A 20,175-nucleotide genomic window follows, 5' to 3' on the forward strand; every position below is an offset into this window, starting at 1 on the left:
AAGTGAGAAGATTGGTCTTTGACAATTACCAATAGTGTCCACTGTCTTTAATCTCATGTACAGATGTTAGGTTTTCTTTCCGAGAACGATTCTGATAAACTTCCATGCTGTCCCGGACGTGGCTTCATGTTATCATACCTGTTAGTGCCGAATAGTTTCCAGGTACAGTTTTTTCTAAAGTAGTTTTGTTTTACATTTCCTCCTTTTTGTTTTGTTCACTGATGCTCAAAGCATGACACATCAGTCTGGTAAATAAGCAGTATAGGCCTATGTTTAAATTAAACAAATGTATACAAAATTGTACGTAATAATCATATGGTGTTTTAAAGAATATATTGCTTCTTACTGTATGTAAAATATCATTTTTGGAAACTTTGTACAATATATTTTAGTATTTACCCCTTGTGCTAATTTTTGTTCTTCCAAATCGATTAAAAAGGGAATCCTTAAAAAAAATCAGGACAATTTATGAGGTTGGTAATTTTAAACAGCAGAACAAAAAATGCGTACGGGTCAATGGGTCTTTCTCAATGGTGTGTTATAGAAAGACTATCAGTAATCACACACCTAGGGTGAATAAATTTATTTAAATATAGAAACATAATTATCTACTTTAATCATTGCTTTGTGTACTATATTATTTTAAATCTATATTACTTTTATTGTGTACCCCAGATGTGGGGCAACAGATCTACAGATCATAGTATGTATTTGCTGTTGTTGTCCCTTGCCCATCTCGGGGTACACTGTCAATGTATTTTGTTTTGTACTGTTATGGCAAATAAAATAATAATAATAACACCAATAACAATAATAATAACAAACATCGCACCTCGAAAATCTATATTTTTTACTCTTAGAAAACCACTCTTCATACAAAGAGCTACTTATACCGAAAGCGGATATAGATGCAGAAAAATAAGGTATTCTTTCTACACTACTGCACGTCATCATTTGTGATAATTGACTATACTAAAGTAAAATGAGCTTTCATGCTCAGACAAAGCATAGAAATCGCAGAACAGTAACAAAACCCGAACTCCTTTGATATTAGCCTTTTTGAGATATGGTGACCACTGTGTGAGTGCACCATTTGCTTCAGGTGTACACAGTGACATTTTTACCCAAACCGTACAGTGTTTTATTTTTGTTTATACAAGTTCGCCCAAAATATGGCTGAAAGCCACTCTAGGTAAAGGGCTACAAGGAAGAAAACATATAAATGCAGAATATATATTATTGTGTCCACCGTATCTCAAAATGGCTTACTGTTGCTGAACGATAACTCTGGAGAAAGTTTGATGAACCTAAAGGGACATTTCGCTGTCTTTTTTGTGTTGAATGTGCTTTTAATACCGCATGAACTTTGGACTTTTGCAAAAGACCGGGTGCCCGGTTCAGCTGTAGCAAGAACTCGTGCGAAATACGTCCAGGAACATGGTGTGAAGAGCACCACTGATTTAACCGGAGTTTTTGAGCTCATAAATGACATTTGTTTAAATTTACTATTTGATAAAATGTTTCATACAATTTGTTTGCCGATGTGAAACAGCAAATGTCTTGCTTTAAGCTACCCGAGTCTGGAACCCATCTACCACCACCACAATAATCATGATATTCATTGAGGTATTCATAGGAACACTGTATTTGTGATCCTGCCACTTTGCAGCAGGGACGGCTGGTTATGCGCACAGCTGACCTTTGACATAGTTTAGTTTTTGCGTCTCGCTTATTTCTCGTTAACAGGATCCTTTTAGCAATGTAACGAAGCCACAAATCGAACGGAGAAACTAATAAACATATTTTAAAGAGGAAACTGCATTTGAGTGAATGTTAATGGGAGTCAAGGTTTAGAACAACAAAATGTAAAACATTTAAACTGAAATACATACTCAGTGCTTCAAAAACAAACAAATAAACATGAACAAATGAACGTATCCCGACGCCAATTTTTTTTTCTTTCTTATGAAATAAAATAGTATCTTACTAACACAAAATGAGGTTAACCCAATTGAGGTTAAATACCCAAATGAGGTAAAATACCCATATGCGGTAAATTACTTTTGGCAACTACGAATGAAAAAGCGGTGTTAGGATACGTACAGTTTTCCAAGGCGTACCTCCATTTAGACACGAGGTTGCGGGGTTTTGTAGACCCCTGCATGGCTGGTCCAGTCGTGGGCGGATCCGCAAGGTGCTCCGCGCCGAGACATCTATGTCTGTCAACCGGATGAACCAGCGAGGGAATGATAAGGTGGGCCATCAAGAACAGGGGTGTCATCATCGCTGTAGACGGCAGTAAGTCACCGGCGAGGACAGGGTACGGTCAGCCGGAGATATGAGACGTTTCCGGGCCACACCAAACCGTTGCTAGCCCGTTAGTTGCAGTTATCACCCGTTAGTTTATGTAAACCAATGCTTAGGGTCTTATCACACGAGGCAATTTACAGGCACCCAGTTCCAAGCAATCTCCACGAAGAACAATCATTCATTTTTTTTTTTAAATAAATGTTCACATATTCTTCTTGAGATATCGAAGACATTGTTTACAAAATTCCTCATGCGCTACCAAAGTGTTTCTATGGGATGCGTCACTGTCACAAGTGTAAATTTGCCTCTTCTAGTCAAAGCATTGTCCGTCCGATTAGTCCTGGAATTTTAACATGCGGTCCCGGGACAATGGTTGCGTACACGCTATAGTTCAAGAAATGCTTAGAACATCTAAAGGATCTAACTAAAAAACTTGAGCGAAATATACGGAACCCGGGAAGTGACATTAATCAATCCCATTTTTTTTTTTTTGGGGGGGGGATTAGAAAAACAATTCTCCTTGTGATGTTTTTTCTTTTTCTCAAATCAATTCACATTTGTTTCTGTACTGCCCAAAAACACACCATAATAATTCGTAATAATAATTAACCTTTCTTATATAGCGCATAACACATAGTAATAAAACATGCCCCTAAGCGCTCTTGAGGAAAACAAAACAGAATACTAAGACAAGATGTACTGGGTAACAAACAAAACAGCATTACAGAATACATATATACAATGTGAAAGTCAACTAGAGTAGTGCAAGGTTTATACGGTCAAAGAAAAGGAACACTATGGATGCCGATTTGATAAGCAGAGGTTTGTAGTAATCAGCCGGTGGACAGATAGAGACAAGATAAACGGACAAAAGAATTACGAATAGGAACAAAACAACAAAGTGGGACGACCTATCAACAAACAATTAAACTGTTTTTAAATTTTCCCGCCTTCATAGACTGTTCAAGTCAGTCACAAGTCTCGCGTATTGGATGGAACGTAAAATAAGTTACATCAATCAATATGGAAGATCCCAACTTTGCCAAAAATGTTCAAACCTGTGGAAGCCTTGCATGGTCTAGAATAGCGAAATGTAGGTATTTCTATTTCTTGATGTCCTGTGACCTGTTGTCGTTGTTTTGGCTGTTTTTTAGTGTGCGGGTCTTTTGATGCTTTGTATTTCTAATTTAACTTATTTTGTAATTTATATAGTTTGAAAATTGATTGTGTATTCTTGTATTTGGCCTGTAGATGTCAAGTTTCTATGTGTTTTAACGTGGACAATAAATAATAATGTTCTATTCCATTCTATAAACACAATTCATTGTGGAGCATCATCTTTAGAAAGCCTCTGTGGCTACCCTTTGTTTCCCCCTTTATGTTTTTTTCCTCGGCCTCAATACTGAGTACTAAAACACGCACAAACACAGCACAACTAGAACTCGGTTTCTAAAGGTACATGATTTTATTGGTTTTGCGAAAAGACACACGGCACAACTAGAACTCGGTTTCTAAAGGTACATGATTTTATTGGTTTTGCGAAAAGACACACGGCACAACTAGAACTCGGTTTCTAAAGGTACATGATTTTATTGGTTTTGCGAAAAGACACACGGCACAACTAGAACTCGGTTTCTAAAGGTACATGATTTTATTGGTTTTGCGAAAAGACACACGGCACAACTAGAACTCGGTTTCTAAAGGTACATGATTTTATTGGTTTTGCGAAAAGACACACAGCACAACTAGAACTCGGTTTCTAAAGGTACATGATTTTATTGGTTTTGCGAAAAGACACACGGCACAACTAGAACTCGGTTTCTAAAGGTACATGATTTTATTGGTTTTGCGAAAAGACACACGGCACAACTAGAACTCGGTTTCTAAAGGTACATGATTTTATTGGTTTTGCGAAAAGACACACGGCACAACTAGAACTCGGTTTCTAAAGGTACATGATTTTATTGGTTTTGCGAAAAGACACACGGCACAACTAGAACTCGGTTTCTAAAGGTACATGATTTTATTGGTTTTGCGAAAAGACACACAGCACAACTAGAACTCGGTTTCTAAAGGTACATGATTTTATTGGTTTTGCGAAAAGACACACGGCACAACTAGAACTCGGTTTCTAAAGGTACATGATTTTATTGGTTTTGCGAAAAGACACACAGCACAACTAGAACTCGGTTTCTAAAGGTACATGATTTTATTGGTTTTGCGAAAAGACACACGGCACAACTAGAACTCGGTTTCTAAAGGTACATGATTTTATTGGTTTTGCGAAAAGACACACAGCACAACTAGAACTCGGTTTCTAAAGGTACATGATTTTATTGGTTTTGCGAAAAGACCATCCATACCCTCCAGTATTCATGGAAAGAATCATGGCAACGAACAAGATCAAAATAGGTGATCACGTTTTTGAGAAATGCCATTTCGGTTTTTTTGTGGGTTTGTCTATTTGTACACCTTCCTGTGTGTTCATGTTTTCAATTCAAAAAGGTACCGGACACCTTTGGTAATTGTCAACGACCAGTCGTCTCACTTGGTGTATCCCAACATATGCATATAATTCCAAACCTGTCAAAATTTGGACTCAATTGGTCGTCGAAGTTGCGAGAGAATAACGGAAGAAAAAGCACCCTTGTCGCACAAGTTGTGTGCTTTCAGATGCTTGATTTCTAGACCTCAGCAGAGGTCTCTCAATTCAAATAATTTGAGTGAGAACTTCCTTCTTTCTCAAAAACTACGTTACTTCAGGGAAACCGTTTCTCACAAATCAACAGCTCCCCATTGCTCGTTACCAAATAAGATGTTATGCTAACAATTATGCACCACACTCCTTTACATTTCCTGTTTTGTTTTCCATGCAATACGCCTGATGTCACTTCCAAAGAAACACACCAAAGAATAATAGAAGTAATCCTGTGTAAAAATCTTGCTGCATTTCGCTCATCTTTGACGTACGACTAGCTGGAATAGTCCAGATTTCACACCGTCATTCTAACATAACACACAAACATACATTACATACAATACACAAATATGTTGTTGTTTATATGAATATAATGTTGTTGTGTTTAGTTTTAGGGAATTCCGTTTATAAGCTTCGGCTTCTTGTGCAATGCATCCACTTAGTAGGTTTTTTTTTCTGTAATAAATATTGTTTTGTTTTTCTCAAGTGATTATTCATATGGAAATTAATGTTTCTGAAATGAAAAATAAATAAATAAATAAATACGCACCACATCCATAGTTGTATGATGTGACGTAAACAGAGTTTCTAATTTTGTCGTACCACAAAGCACCTACCATGCACACCCATAATTAAATGAATGTAAACTGAGCGACACTGTCAATTGATACAGTGATGTGATAGCCACAGAAGGAAATACTACTATATTTCCGCAAGGATGTGTGTTTGTCCCGGTATTGGACTTTAAGTACATAACAACTTCATGTGAACGGATTCACCAGAATGCGGATAAGTTGATTTTGTAGGACACATTTGTACTGTACGAATAGCTATTACCGGTGAGTGGTGTACACCCAGCAACATACAAAGACTTCACCGAGAGGTAGAGGGGTACGACCATGGCGAGGACGGCACAGAAGGGACTCGGACCGCGGACAGTCGCACTTAGTTTGAAAGTGTTCATTGTGGTGATGTTTTTGTCTCATGAACGGCGTCTTTGTACAGCACAGCCGCTTTCGCTTCCAAAGCCATTGATGGATAATCTTCAAGAGATGAGGGAACATTTCTGCAATGATGAAAGGTGAGACTGAAGTGTAATATTGTTTCGATTCTTACCATTAATACAAAAATATTTTCTGACGTTTTAATTAATAGCATGACACAGATGGAATCGCAGGCCTATTGGCAGAAAAGCGTGGGAGCATTTTGATTCTAATAACCGATTAAGCTTAAACTTTTACAGGTTCACAGGTTCGTTATTTCATGTACATGTTGTGTCTTAAAGGCAGTGGACACTATTGGTAATTACTCAAAATAATTATTAGCATAAAACCTTTCTTGGTGACGAGTAATGGGGAGAGATTGATGGTATAAAACATTGTGATAAACGGCTTCCTCTGAAGTGCCATAGTTTTCGAGAAAGAAGTTATTTTCCACGAATTTGATTTCGAGACCTCAGATTTAGAACTTGAGGTCTCGAAATCAACCATCAACACACACGACTTCATGTGACAAGGGTTATTTTTCTTTCACTATTATCTCGCAACTCCGATGACCAATTGAGCTTAAATTTTCACAGGTTTGTTATTTTATGCATATGTTGAGATACACCAACTGTGAAGGCTAGTCTTTGACAATTACCATCAGTGTCCACTGCCTTTAACAAGTGTGGATACTGGTCTTTGGAAACAATCATGTGCTTTTTCAGAACACACGTATTCTTCGAAATGGATTATAAGAGGACGAATAATTTGGAGAAACATGTACATTTTCAGACATTTTAGCTGGGAGTGTAAGCACTTTATGTAATTCACCATGTACATAAACTGACAAACCTGTAACAGTTTAAAATCGATTAGCAATCTTGGTCACGAGCAAAATGGTGAATAAATGAAATGCTCACTCAGCGATAAAAGACTACAAACGGGAATTAGTTTATTTATTTATTTAAAGATCTTTATAAAGGATACAAACATCAGCACAAGAGCTGTACATTATGTTCATGTGAAATAAAAGGAGGAAAAAAGGAAAACATTTTTAAACAAATAATAAAAACAGTTTGATTTATTTCTCATCGAATACGACATTTCAGACAGAAATAATTCAAGGGATGTAACCGAATAAGTTTTATGTAAATCTGTGATCTTGGACGATTTCTTTCTTACCAATTCTTTAATATTACTTTAAGGCAATGACCATGCTATACTAAAATAATGTTTGCCTTACAAATGATTAAAAACAACCACTCCTTGATATCTAATAATATGAAACATAGAACTCAATGCAATCGCCCTGGCCCGTGTGGGATGAGAAACTCTTCAAGACTGTGCCCGCGGATTTGTAACAGCATCTGCCCAACCACCTGCTGGAACACATCAGAAGGTAAGTTTACACGGTAGATTTGTCTGAGGCTTTGTTGCGAAAGCTAGCCCGCTTTAGCATTTACCATATTATTCCCATAATATCAAGTCCACACTCACGTAGACATACTGCTACACGTAACTGCTGGTGAACATTAACGTGAACGTCAAAAACATATGTTGTTAAATTCTCACGTTTTTAGCAAACTTGAACTTACCACTTTTCACGACAGGCACGTACGTTCAGACGTGAGCATGAGATATGCCCCAAGCCGTTCACGTGTTTGCTCGCGTAGGCTAACGCGCAGCTAAACCTCGCTATTAAAGGAACACGTTGCCTTGGATCGGTCGAGTTGGTCTTTGTTAAACATTTGTAACCATTTGTTACAGAATGCATTTGATATAATTATCCACACAAGTATCTCCCGAAATTGCGTGCATGGTTTTCCTTTTACCTCGTCTACAAACACGGTCGGCCATTTATGGGGACTCCCATAAATGGCCGACCGTGTTAGTTCGCAAACTAAAAGGAAAACCACGCAATTTTGAGGCAAATGTGTGTGTATCATTGTATTCTACTTTTTAAACATCTTATACGTTTTATAACAAACGGTTACAAACGCTTTGCAAAGACCAACTAGACCGATCCAATGCAACGTGTTCCTATAACTTTCGAGGGCGTCACATACAAAACAGCTACGCTACCGTATCAAACTTACCATTTTAAAAACAGCCGTTTTGTGCTTACGGCGCGTCCATTTGCAGAATTTCTATAAGAAGGTCGTTTACCGCATAAGCATGGGTAAATGCTGTCTAACCCGCGGTTAGCACGCATGGGTGGCGTAACAAAGCAAGTCAATTGTGAAATGCGCGCCTAGACATGTTCTGCTAACATGAGAAATCATGGTAAAATACCTTTATTGAAATTGGGTCCTGGCTACAACGCATTGTTATTAATCATCAATAAATTGATGATGTGTTATTATTCTGTCTCTTATCTCTTGTAAATACAGCTCCAGAATGCCCCAGAAATCAGATCAGGGTTTGTGGTTACAGAGATGCCACCGTTTGTCAGTTTGAGAACAGCAGAAGAGGAGGAACATGCGTTTATCGCAGAGGATCATCGCCACCGTTCTGTATCTGTCGAAATCAAGAGACATCTGTTGACAGGTATGTGGGCAAGGGCTCTTTTTATAAAGTTTACTGTTGAAGGGAAAATTTATCGCCAAGGATTTTCGGCGATATCTCAAAAACGTAACCACCTTTTGAAATAATAATTTCACAAGTTATATGAAAATAGTGAAAAACCTAATGCACGACATCAATTGAAAACGCTCTGAGCGATAAACTCCAAACGGGAAATTAGTTTTATATATTTCTCATCAAATATGACATTTTTAGAAAGAAATATTTCAAGGGATGTTTTTCTTCTAACATCATCATTAGACAGTGTAAGGTTTATGTAAATCTGTGATCTCAGACGAGTTTTTCTTTTACCAATATTATTCTGTATTTTCCCTTTAAGATGTAGGAGAACAGACCCCGATCCCACTACAGAACAATCCAACACGGCATCTATTGTTCTTGACTCTCTGTTTGCTCTTCTACTCCTCTTGGTGATCATCGGTGCAGTGATAGTCTACCTTCGAAGACGGGGGAGACTACCGTCCTTCTGTAAGCGCAGCAGAGCGTAAGTTTCTTTGATCTCATCTTCGAAATTCAGTACACAAACAAAAGAAAGGGGGCCTACTTGGGAACATAAAGGTGATTTGGAATTTGTAGAGGCAAGTATTTAGGGAGGGTTCGGAAAAATATCAATATTTTTCCCAAAAAAAGAACAATTGAGAAAAGAAATGACGCCACTGGTTACAACATTTGATATCGGAGAGTCATTTGCGAACAGGAATAAGTGACCCGGTTTTAAAATGTACCAAGGAGCGAGGTTGTGGTATACTCAACCCATACCATCGGGAGAGGCGTTGAAGTGCGGTATCGATCTAGAGTGTGTGTTGTAGTTAGAGAGGGCGCTCTAACAAATTGTTTATGGACAGACTGAAGACATAACACCTTTAAGTTAATAGTAACAGTGTTTGTTTTTGCTTCCATAGTAAACCTGCTGAATTGCCAAGTGTCCAGTTGGAAACAAGGAGTAAGTATTATTGGTCAAAATTCACGTTTAGACCGGCAGCCCAGAGCACTTTGGTTAAAAGGAACGAGGAACCAATATTTGAGTACAGGAACGTTTAGTGGATAACCTGACATAGTCAGATATGGATGTCTGCCGGGGACCCCCCGCTGCGTGTGGCGCATGGACCCCCAACAAAGAGGCAAAATAATGGTCCGAATCAAACATTCTAGGTACCATATGAAAGTGAAAATGGTCATTACCATTGTGGTTCAAAGTTCTCCTTGTTTTGTGCATTATCATTGTTTAATGTCCTTGTGTAGTAGGTCCCACCTTGTGTTTATGTTTCATCAATGTTTCCTTTTCTAGCAGACGCAACGAGAGCTAAGCTGCCACACCTACCGGTACCCGGCGGTAGCATGGAGTATTCGTACGCACATGACCACCAACCAGCGAAGCCTGGTGCACAGGAAGATCCAGATCAAGATGACCACATCTACTACTCCGTAGGCGAGGGTGAGTACAGACAGGGGAACCCCCGCTATGTCTTAGACGGGCAGAGGAAGATACCAGCTACCAAGGAGCTTGACAAATCTACGGATGATGCCAAAGACCATCCATACTTTGTGCTCAACAGGGACGAGGATGGGGACGAGGTTACTGACTCGTCAACAGGGGTCAAACATAATGAAGTCGACGACGACTACACTCCATTGGTACCTACTGGAGATCCAAAGTCACGAAGTGAACAACCTGGGAAAGAGGTTAATGTGTCACCAACTTTGGCAAAAGGAAGCGATGTGGGTATCTCCAATGCGGACGACGGTAATTATTTTCCATTGGTCCAAGCTGCAGCCACAACGTCCCCTGTCAAGCAATCTGGATACGAAGAGGAAAAGATACCCATTTCAACTTCGCCGATAGAAGTACAACCCAGTAGCTATGACAATAACACATACACCCCATTGGACCAAGGTCCAGCTTCAAAGTCCCCCGTGAAGCAATCTGGATACGAAGATGCAAAGATACCCATTTCAACCTCGCCGTCAGAAGTACAACCCAGTAACTACGACGACAACACCTACACCCCATTGGTCCAAGCGGCAGCCCCAATGTCCCCCGTCAAGCAATCTGGATACGAAGATGCAAAGATACCCACTTCAACCTCGCCGTCAGAAGTACAACCCAGTAACTGTGACGATGACACCTACACCCCATTGGCCCTTACCGTGGAGCCCAAATCTCAAAATGAACACTCTGGATACGAAGCTGCAACAATTCTGAAACCCGGTTCGGCAGCCATTACTGACGACATATCCCCCTACGACCACTTGCACAGACAGGAAGAGAAAGAATCAAGAGAGGGCGCATTTTCAACCGTGGATGTCGACGACTACCAACATCTGGTCAATAACTAACAAACAGTCCATTGACAGCAGCAGTTAACTTATTTTTGTGTAATATAAACAACTTTAACGAAATCGAATCATTTCATATAATGTAGTTTAGTATTGTAGACAAACAAGATTATTACTTTGGTATGATATTGGATGTTGGACATTCCCGATTGTACAGCAAGTATTGGATATTTCATATATTTAGTTAAGTTCTGAAGACAATAACAAGAATGTAACTTTGCGATGACAGTAAAGTAGTTGATGATGGATATTGGACATTCCCGATTGTATACAGCAAATATTGTCTATTTCATATAGTTAAGTTCTGAAGACAATAACAAAAATAATACTTTGGTGTGACAGTAAAGTAAAGTTGCTGATGAATATTGGAAATTGACGATTGTACAGCGAATATTAATGTTGCTTTTTCGATATTAGATATTGGACATTCCAATAGGTTTGTCTCATATCGATTTACAGGGTAGATAAACCTGTTGGAATGTTCAACATCCAATATCGAAAAAGCAACATTGATATTCGCTGCACAAACATAATGTGGGTGAATGTCAAATATCCAAAATCAAACTAACTTTACTGTAAAGTTAATTTGATATCGGATATTGGACACTCATGATTGCACAGAAAGTATGAATGTTGCTTTTATGATATTTGGTACTGGGACGTAGATAATATTTAAAAAAGTATAACAAGATTGTATATTAATAAGAGAAAACAAACCTGGTATATGCAAGGTAAAAAGGCATTAGAGGTTAAAGCTAAAAATCCGTAGAATTAGTTCTATGTGTAATGTTTTTTGTTGTAAAACTAGACTCATTCGGTGGTGGGGGGGGGGGGGGGGGACTCTCTGTTTTCGAGAAAGATTTTCTCGAAATCAAGCATCTGAAAGCACAGAACTTCGTGTGACAGGGGTATATTTTCTTTCATTATTATCCTGCAACTTCGACAACCAATTGAGCTCAAAGTTTCACAGATTTGTTATTTTGTGCATATCTTGGGATACACCAAGTGAGAAGACTGGTCTTTTACAATCACCAAAGGTGTCCAGTGCCTTTAACACAAGGAAGTGGAATTCAGCCCTTTTAGAAATCACGGTTTTTTATTCGGCTGTGGCCTAGGCTACGTACATTTTTAATCCAACTGTCGAAGCCTGTAAGCCAACGCCATAGTTTCGATTAGGCTTTGTATATGTAACCTGTTGCATTGTTCTAATTTGCGACCTAAAGCGCTGCTGCACTATTATATTCTTATCCATTTTGCTCTCCATACAATACATAGATTATATAAATTATCCAGTAGCCATGATTTCCTTTTACAACTACCTCCTGAAAGTGTAATGCAGCTGTATTGCAAATTGCATTATAACACAAATTGTTTATAACAAATTTGTAAATAACATCATGACCTTGCGTACATGCCTAGCTGGTTATGATAAACACAGTCCGTTTATACTGAAAACAATTACTTCACGTATTGAAAGAGTTTTGTTTTAGCAGTCCTCGATCTTACTTCCTTCTTTTGGTTGTAAGCATTTTTCTTTCATCAAGAATAAATTAACTAAAAAGGTTAACCCGTGTAAAGCTATACGTTGGTCATAATTTATGTATAATAAAACTACCAATAATATGAATGTTTCGGATGGTTATAAGATTCTGAATTTGACGGACTTATCTACAAATGAAGTAAGGCTACTGAAATAACATTTCCAGGACACGTTGTTGAAGTTTTGCGGTGTTGCAAATTACATTTGGATCAATATGCTGGTCCAAATTTTTGCTTTCGTTTTGAATGTATTTTTTTGAGTCAGCATAATTTTAGACTTGCTTTGAGGCTTCTAGCAATTGTGTTTGCCAAAACAAAGAGCAAATAGCCTTTAAATGAAAACTGTACCTTTGGTTTTGGGAATCGTTGGGTGTTTTAAAGGCAGTGGACACTGTTGTAATTACTCAAAATAATTATTTGCATAAAACCTTACTTGGTAACGAGTAATGGAGAGCTGATGTTGAGAGTATAAAACATTATGAGAAACGGATCCCTCTGAAGTAACGCAGTTTTCGAGAAATAAGTGTTTTTCCACAAACTTTGATTTCGAGATCCAGAACTAGAATTTGAGGGGTCGAAATCAAGCACCACCTTCGTGCGATAAGGGTGTTTTTCCCCCTTCATTATCTTCAACTTCGACGACCAATTGAGATCAAATTTTCACGGGTGTGTTATTTTGTGCATAGGTCTATATGGAGATACACCAAGTGAGAAGACTGGTGTTTGACAATTACCAATGGTGTCCAGTGTCTTTAAAAGTGTTTACCAATCGAATACATTCCCTTTAAAGTTTGTAAAAATTGTATTGAAACAAATCCATAAATATGACGAATATAGGGATATTTGTTGATCTTGATATGAAAAGTGATACTGTGTTAATGTATTAAATATGGAAAGCGAAAATTGGCTCCGGTATCCCCTTTCTATAATATCCATAGTGTTCTTTCAATGTTACTGGGAGCGACACCATAACAAAAGTTTATATTCTATTTTTTTTTATAACGAATCATCTTACTGTACAAAAAGTAATGATACAGCTTTAACAGTTTCAAAGGTTTTGAAAACCATGACATAATGGTGAAGAGTTCCACCATGGTATGGACGGCACAAACAGGACTCGGACCGAGGACAGTCACACTAAGTTTGAAAGTGTTCATCGTGCTGATGTTTTATACTCATGAACGGCTTGGTCTTTGTACAGCATATCGTGTTATTACACTTCCAGAGGCATTGAAACTGAATCGTGATCAAATGATTGAGCACTTCTGCACAGCAGGGTGAGGACTGTATATTAAATAGGCCTTATTTGTTTATTATGTTAAGTTTGCATCTGGTTCGAAAGAATATTACTTGGTTTTACGGTTACCCTTGCACCAACGTGTGTAAAGTACTGTAAACTCAGCACATCCCTAGTGTTTTTGGGGTCGAGGAAACCAGCAAAATAACATAATCGGTTATGACGGCCATTTTGAAATTCAAAAATAACCGCAATTAGTCAAATGCATATTTTCCCGTATCTTGGTCTATGAAACACACAGAGACATTTCCAGCACAAGGAACCCGATAGAGGGGGGGGGGGGGGGGTGCACTGGGGTCTATCCATGCCGGCGGTCTATATCTTGGTACCGTAAACTATACACGCCACACAACGGGATTCAACGGGATTCATCCCATGTGTTGTGTTGTGTAATACATGTAAAAGAACCCACTGCACTTATCGAAAAGAGAAGGGGTTCGGGGTCTTTGAAAAGCGTTTGTAATCGTTTTTTATAAAATGCATATGGTTAGAAAGATGTTTCAAAAGTAGAATACAATGATCCACACACATTTGCATCGAAATTGCGTGGTTTTCCTTTTACTTTGCGAACTAACACGGTCGGCCATTTATGGGAGTCAAAAACGTGACTCCCATAAATGGCCGACTGTATTTGACGACGAGGTAAAAGGAAAACCACGCAATTTCGAGTGATACTTGTGTGGATCATTATATTCTACTTTTAAAATATCTTTCTAATCAAATGCATTAATAACACTCGACCGATCCAAGGCAACGTGTTCCTTTAAAGCGCCATATCACCTTGTAAACCCTTACGGTGCTAAATAAATGGGTCTCAGAATCCATCACTGCAATAACCTTTCTTTCTGAAAGTTTTTATATACTCAGCGCCTTGAGTACCTTGTTTGGTAGATACGTGCGCTATATACGACTTCGATATTATTATTATTACTATTATTTGCAAAATGTACAGGACATTACACAAATTGAAGAAACTTTAGATAAAACAAAACCACATAAGACCGGAAATTCAAACAAACTTTGACGGTGTGGAGTGATTTTCGGACCACTAACCAAATTAGTTATTTCTTTTTAGAATACAAAGCTGCGCAAGTGAGCCTGAACTAAACTGTGGACAAGACCAATGGTCAGCAAATCCACTGTGTACGCAGATCTGTATTTCTGAGAGCTGTCATGACAATTGCTGGTTCATCCCAGGTATGCTTGCAATTTCAGGGTAAACATTAAATAATTCGTCGTCATTAAAACCGATGAAATGAATTTCTTTGAAACCTTTAATGGTGGAAACAGCATAGTAAGGTTTGCGGTAACACCATGTAATGATAATCTCTAATTGAGTTGGATTGGTTCTAATTGAGTTTGGGATGGTTCCGAAAAGAACCGTAGGGCAACTCTTTACCATGGAACCAGAAATTAATATTATTTTATGTTGTAGTACATTTCATTCCCGAACTTATGTTTAATGCATTTCTAAACTCCTGTTAGATTCACCTTCCCGCTGCTATGCAAGCCAGGATCGGATCTGTAGCTACAGCAATGCTAATGTTTGCCAGGCTAGGCACGGGAATAAAACAAGTACGTGCGTATACGCCTCATCGTCACCAGCATTCTGCATCTGTCAATACATGCCAGATACACCGTATATCAGGTAAACTTTCAAGGCTCAAGGTTCATTATATTTTCCACAGTATCAAAAAGTCAAAGGTAAGATCAATAGAAGGAAGTCATTACAAAACGCGACAGTGCTGGAAAACACAATGTCTTGCACCTTTTCCCTCTTGTGGAGCACATTGGGCTCACGAAGACGACACGGTGTATCTTGAAACGAACTGTTATCTTCGATTTAAAAAGTGGACACTATTGGTAATTACTCAAAATAATTATCAGCATAAAACCTCATCTGGGGAGAGGTTGATAGTATAAAACATTGTGAGAAACGGCTCCTTCTGAAGTGACGTAGTGACGAGAAAGAAGTAATTTCCCACGAATTTGATTTCAAGACCTCAAGTTTAGAATTTGAGGTCTCAAAATCAAGCAGCTGAAAGCACACAACTTTGTGTGACATGGGTGTTTTTTTCTTTCATAGTTAATATCTCGAAACTCCGACAACCAGTCAAGCTCAAATTTTCCCAGGTTTGTCATTTTATGCATATGTTGAGATACACCAAGTGAGAAGACTGGTCTTTGACAATTACCAATAGTGTCCACTGTCTTTAACTGAGTCAGGCTAATGCCAGTATGGCTGCCACTCACTACACACAGAACTATGGGATTTCATTTCACTTGTTTAAACACATCGAAAGCGAGCTAGCAAAATACACAGCAGTATCGAAACCATGTCCAACAACATGCAGTGTTGTTTTTATTTTGAAGTGTTGTATATCGTGCAATACTGATTAATAACATTCAATAAGCACCAAATCATAATACCGAACCGCAGCCATCTTGACTTACATTCCAGTCAGAAGTGATGGTTCAAGGGCAAAATGGACGGACTCCATGTTGTGTAACTGTGATGACTAAATCGGTATGAGTAATATATACAGGTTCTTGAGTTAAAATATTGTTTTTTGTATACCCTTGAGATGTGAGCCATCGCAGTTTATAGGTCTTCCACTAAGGATAATTACAGTGGAAGACACTACATCAGCCACTGTTGCGGAACACATTGCACCACAAGGCACCACGGCATTAGGCACTACAGCACAGGCCACTACACCACAAGGCATCACTGCAAAAGCCACTCCAGCACAGCGCATTACACCACAATACACTACAGCACAAACCAATACAGGTAATGACACTACACCACAATACACCACAGCACAAGACGCCACATACCGAGACGCTACAGCTGTAGAACAAGACTCCAAACCACAAGGAACCACAGAGCAGGGCGTTGCATCCCACGTCACCACTGGTACCCGACAAGATGACAATGAAACTAACGTGGCAGCTATTGTTCTTGGGTCTCTGTTTGCTCTCCTACTCATCTTGGTGACCATCGCTGCCGTGATATTCGGCGTTCGAATAAAGGGAAGACTACGGACAGTCAGGAAACACATCGCGTAAGTTGCAGCTCATATAAAACTAACTTGTCATCTGACAAACAACTAAGTAATACAAATTAAAGGCATATATTAAGTCTGTCGCTATTCTATTTTGGAGAGAAGTTGTTATTTTACAGAGCTATGCGTGAAAATATAAAGAACTGCTCTTTAGAATATAAAAGCTGCTCTTGAAAATAAAATAATGCTCCTAAAAATAAATGCTCTCCATGGATAAGAGTAACTATAAATATAAATATTAATAGTAAACTTGTGGGTCCCCAACCATGGGTAAAAACTCTTTTGAAGGAATGGTGGCTCTGAAAAGAGCCGGTTTGGTCTCGACGTTTCGAACAGTATACTCTGCTCGTCTTCAGGAGAATGCAGGACTACAGGAAATTAAAACAACTGTTAGAAAAAAATACATTTGAAAATATAAACAACTACTCTTGAAACCAAAAGTGCTCTCCACATACACATTTAATGCTGCCTAAAGTTGGCACAACTGGCGTTTTTAAAAAATCGATAAGGGTGTTTTTAGTTTTTACTTTTAGGGAGACCAAGGGGTACCTAAGTGTTCAAGTATTCTGTTTTGCATGATTTTTTTTAAAGTGCTTGACCTTTGTGACCTTTCTGACAATAGGTACAATTTGTTAAGTATATCACAACAAAAAGTTCTCAAAACTTTACACAAGGAAAGTTGTTCAGGTTTATGGATAATTGATATCCAATTTGATGCAAACTACTCTGATTTATTGTAAAGTTTGTATTGTATAAAATGCTGGGATCGGTTCTTTGGGTAAACATGAATGGCGCATTATCTTGTTAAGGTTGTTTACATTTTTTACATTTCTTTTCATATTTATGATAAACAGAAAACCGGCTGAACTGTCAAGTGTCAAGTTCGAAGCAAGTTTGAGTAAGTACAGTGTTGGATACAAAAAGACCCACCGTTTCAACAATTGAATAACTGATGTTGTGTTTTTAAAGGAAAGCAAGGCTTTAAAAGGTCGGTTGTGATGTGCAGTTATCCGACGTAGCACGATTGAAGTTGGTATAATCACAGTTTCCATACAATGTGGGCCTTTGGAACGCTAGATGGCAGCAGACTCACCAGGTTATGTCCATTTACGTTGTTTTGAGCATGCGCACATCACCGAGAACAATGGAATATACCTGATAAGTCTGCTGCCACCAAGTGCGCCCAAATTTTGACATGGTTTCAAACGGAAGCAAACCTGCCTGTGGCCTAACATCTAACGTTGCAATTCGAGGCTCATGAGTTACGCCAGAGATTTGCCTGGAGCCTATGTCAATCCTCGTCCATTAGCACCTTTGATCTCCTTATGTCACTGCACGTTTATCCAATGATATAATCGCATCAAATGAAATCGCTGGGCCCGTAAGACCAGTACCTGTCTGTATCTTTTCAGTTGACGTGTCCAAAGCAAACTACCTGCTTGAAAACTACTTGTCATTATTCTTTATTACGGATTATGTTTGGTCTAGGTATCAACAGACGACAGTTACCCGAAACACCGCCACCAGACGGCAATGTTGAATACGCATACATACCCTATCGACCAACAACGAATCAACGGCCAGAAAGTCAAGCTTACGCTTCCGTACACGAAGAACAGGGGAGCTCCCACTATGTCAAGAACGGGCAAGAAGATGAAGAAACCACCGACGGCATAAAAAACACCTACTTTGGTTGGATCCCAACTGTTGAACAATTGACTGAGAATGAGACTTCTGAAGGCGTGTCCTCTGCGACAGGGGATGTTCGTCTGGAGGACGACGACACCTCTTTTCCGTCGACTCAACATAAGGCTGGAACCTTTGATGGATACGAGATTCCAATGGTTAAGCAAACTGCACAAAACCATTGATCTTGACATTTGGAACCAGGGCCTAACCTAGAGCTGCAGCACAAGCACAGAACACTATGCTTACCATAATACGGTTACCAGCCAAACCACCATGTCACAGTATAGTTGTTGTGCCTGGTGTCCTGCTCATTTCTGCTTAATAGCATCAAAATGTTAAGCAATATTTTCCTGCTTAAGCAGCAACTCTTTGAAATTGATCCCAGTTGAAGTGACCAGTTTCGGTTGTGGGACCAACACGTCATCTGATGTACGCGAGACATTCTATAGTCCAACGAAGCCTTATAAGTATATAACGAATGATTTCCTAAGAGCTGCAGAATCAAAAAAGGAGCTAAAGCAAATAACACTATGCTTACCAGAGTAAGGTTACCCGCCAAACTACCATGTCCCAGTACAATTGCTCTGCCTTTAGTTGTATCCTGCCCCCGTTCTGCTCACCATCAAAATATTAAGCAATTTTGTCTGCTTAAGCAGCAACTCTATGCGATTGAAGTGACAAGTTTCGGTTTCTTCACACATTAAATCATGTGGGACCAAAACGTCAAATGATGTACACGAGACTTTCAAAGCCCAATGGAGCCTCATAAAAGCACTGAATGTACCAAGGAGAAATTTTTCTAATCGAAATCAAAAGAATGAAAAAAAAGAACATTCGAGGGATGCAAACAAACTGTTTCAATATTATAAGTGTTTTGCCTTTCATTTTCTTGGACGGCCATTCCTCAAAAAAATCAGATGCTTAAATGATACAAACACACAAGATTAAAGAAGTTCGGATGGTGAAGTGTAAATACAAATAATTAAAGGGTAAAGTTATGGGCACAGTAAAGATTGGCAAATCGTTGCACACAGCAAAATAATTACTGGCAACACCAAACATTTACTTCGGAAATAATTGAGTATTAACCAGATATAATTATTTATCGCAAAAATGTTCAGATGAAACGGATAACTATTTATATATTCTGCACAACAATTTCACAAACGAGCAAAGTCAAAATATTTATCGCTAGTTTGCATTTTTGTTTGATAAAAGATGAGTACATAATTATAAATTTCCCAAACACTGCGGTTGAATATTATTATTGACCTTATCACCAGTCAGACCATGTGTTCTTTCCTCCACCCAGTCTGATCACTATGTGTACGGCAGGTTGCCGATGTGACTGTTTTGATGGTACAAGAATGAATTTGGCACACAGTCAGAGTATGTCAAAAGAAAACTAATAATGGTCATCACAGACTTGACTTAAAAAAGAAGATAGATTGACAAGCATTTGCATTTATTTATCAAGATTTGAAGTTTGCTTACTTTTCTACGATTTAAAAGAAAGAAGACAATCTGCAATAATTCTACATCTAAATATCTTTCTCCTCTGACTGTGTGTCAAAATTCCACGAATTGTTTCACGACATTGCATACGTATGCGCACACGTTTGCGATATGCGATGACCCTTCAGGGCCACCATATCTAAGGGATCGAGTTTT

The 20,175-nt window shown here is 38.6% G+C and overlaps 2 protein-coding genes across 3 annotated transcripts; both read left to right on the forward strand.

The window, feature by feature from the left end:
- Positions 1-5,706: 5,706 nt before the first annotated feature.
- On the forward strand, positions 5,707-13,383 carry LOC139939107 (uncharacterized). 2 transcript variants are annotated; one of them, XM_071934845.1, is made up of 6 exons: positions 5,707-6,089; positions 7,284-7,390; positions 8,382-8,538; positions 8,894-9,058; positions 9,477-9,517; positions 9,863-13,383. In XM_071934845.1, the coding sequence occupies exons 1-6, from the start codon at positions 5,908-5,910 to the stop codon at positions 10,909-10,911; spliced, it is 1,701 nt and encodes a 566-aa protein (XP_071790946.1). In that variant the 5' UTR covers positions 5,707-5,907; the 3' UTR covers positions 10,912-13,383. The 2 variants fall into 2 exon arrangements, with proteins under 2 accessions (XP_071790946.1, XP_071790947.1); XM_071934846.1 differs by having other exon boundaries at positions 9,866-13,383.
- Positions 13,384-13,389: 6 nt separating this feature from the next.
- Positions 13,390-19,942, forward strand: LOC139939108 (uncharacterized). The gene is made up of 6 exons (XM_071934847.1): positions 13,390-13,727; positions 14,823-14,944; positions 15,233-15,395; positions 16,333-16,815; positions 17,670-17,713; positions 18,304-19,942. Exons 1-6 carry the CDS (start codon positions 13,525-13,527, stop codon positions 18,684-18,686), a joined length of 1,398 nt encoding a protein of 465 aa, XP_071790948.1. The 5' UTR covers positions 13,390-13,524; the 3' UTR covers positions 18,687-19,942.
- The last annotated feature ends 233 nt before the right edge of the window (positions 19,943-20,175 follow it).

Source organism: Asterias amurensis, chromosome 6, assembly GCF_032118995.1.
Source record: "Asterias amurensis chromosome 6, ASM3211899v1".
Lineage (NCBI taxonomy): Eukaryota > Metazoa > Echinodermata > Asteroidea > Forcipulatida > Asteriidae > Asterias > Asterias amurensis.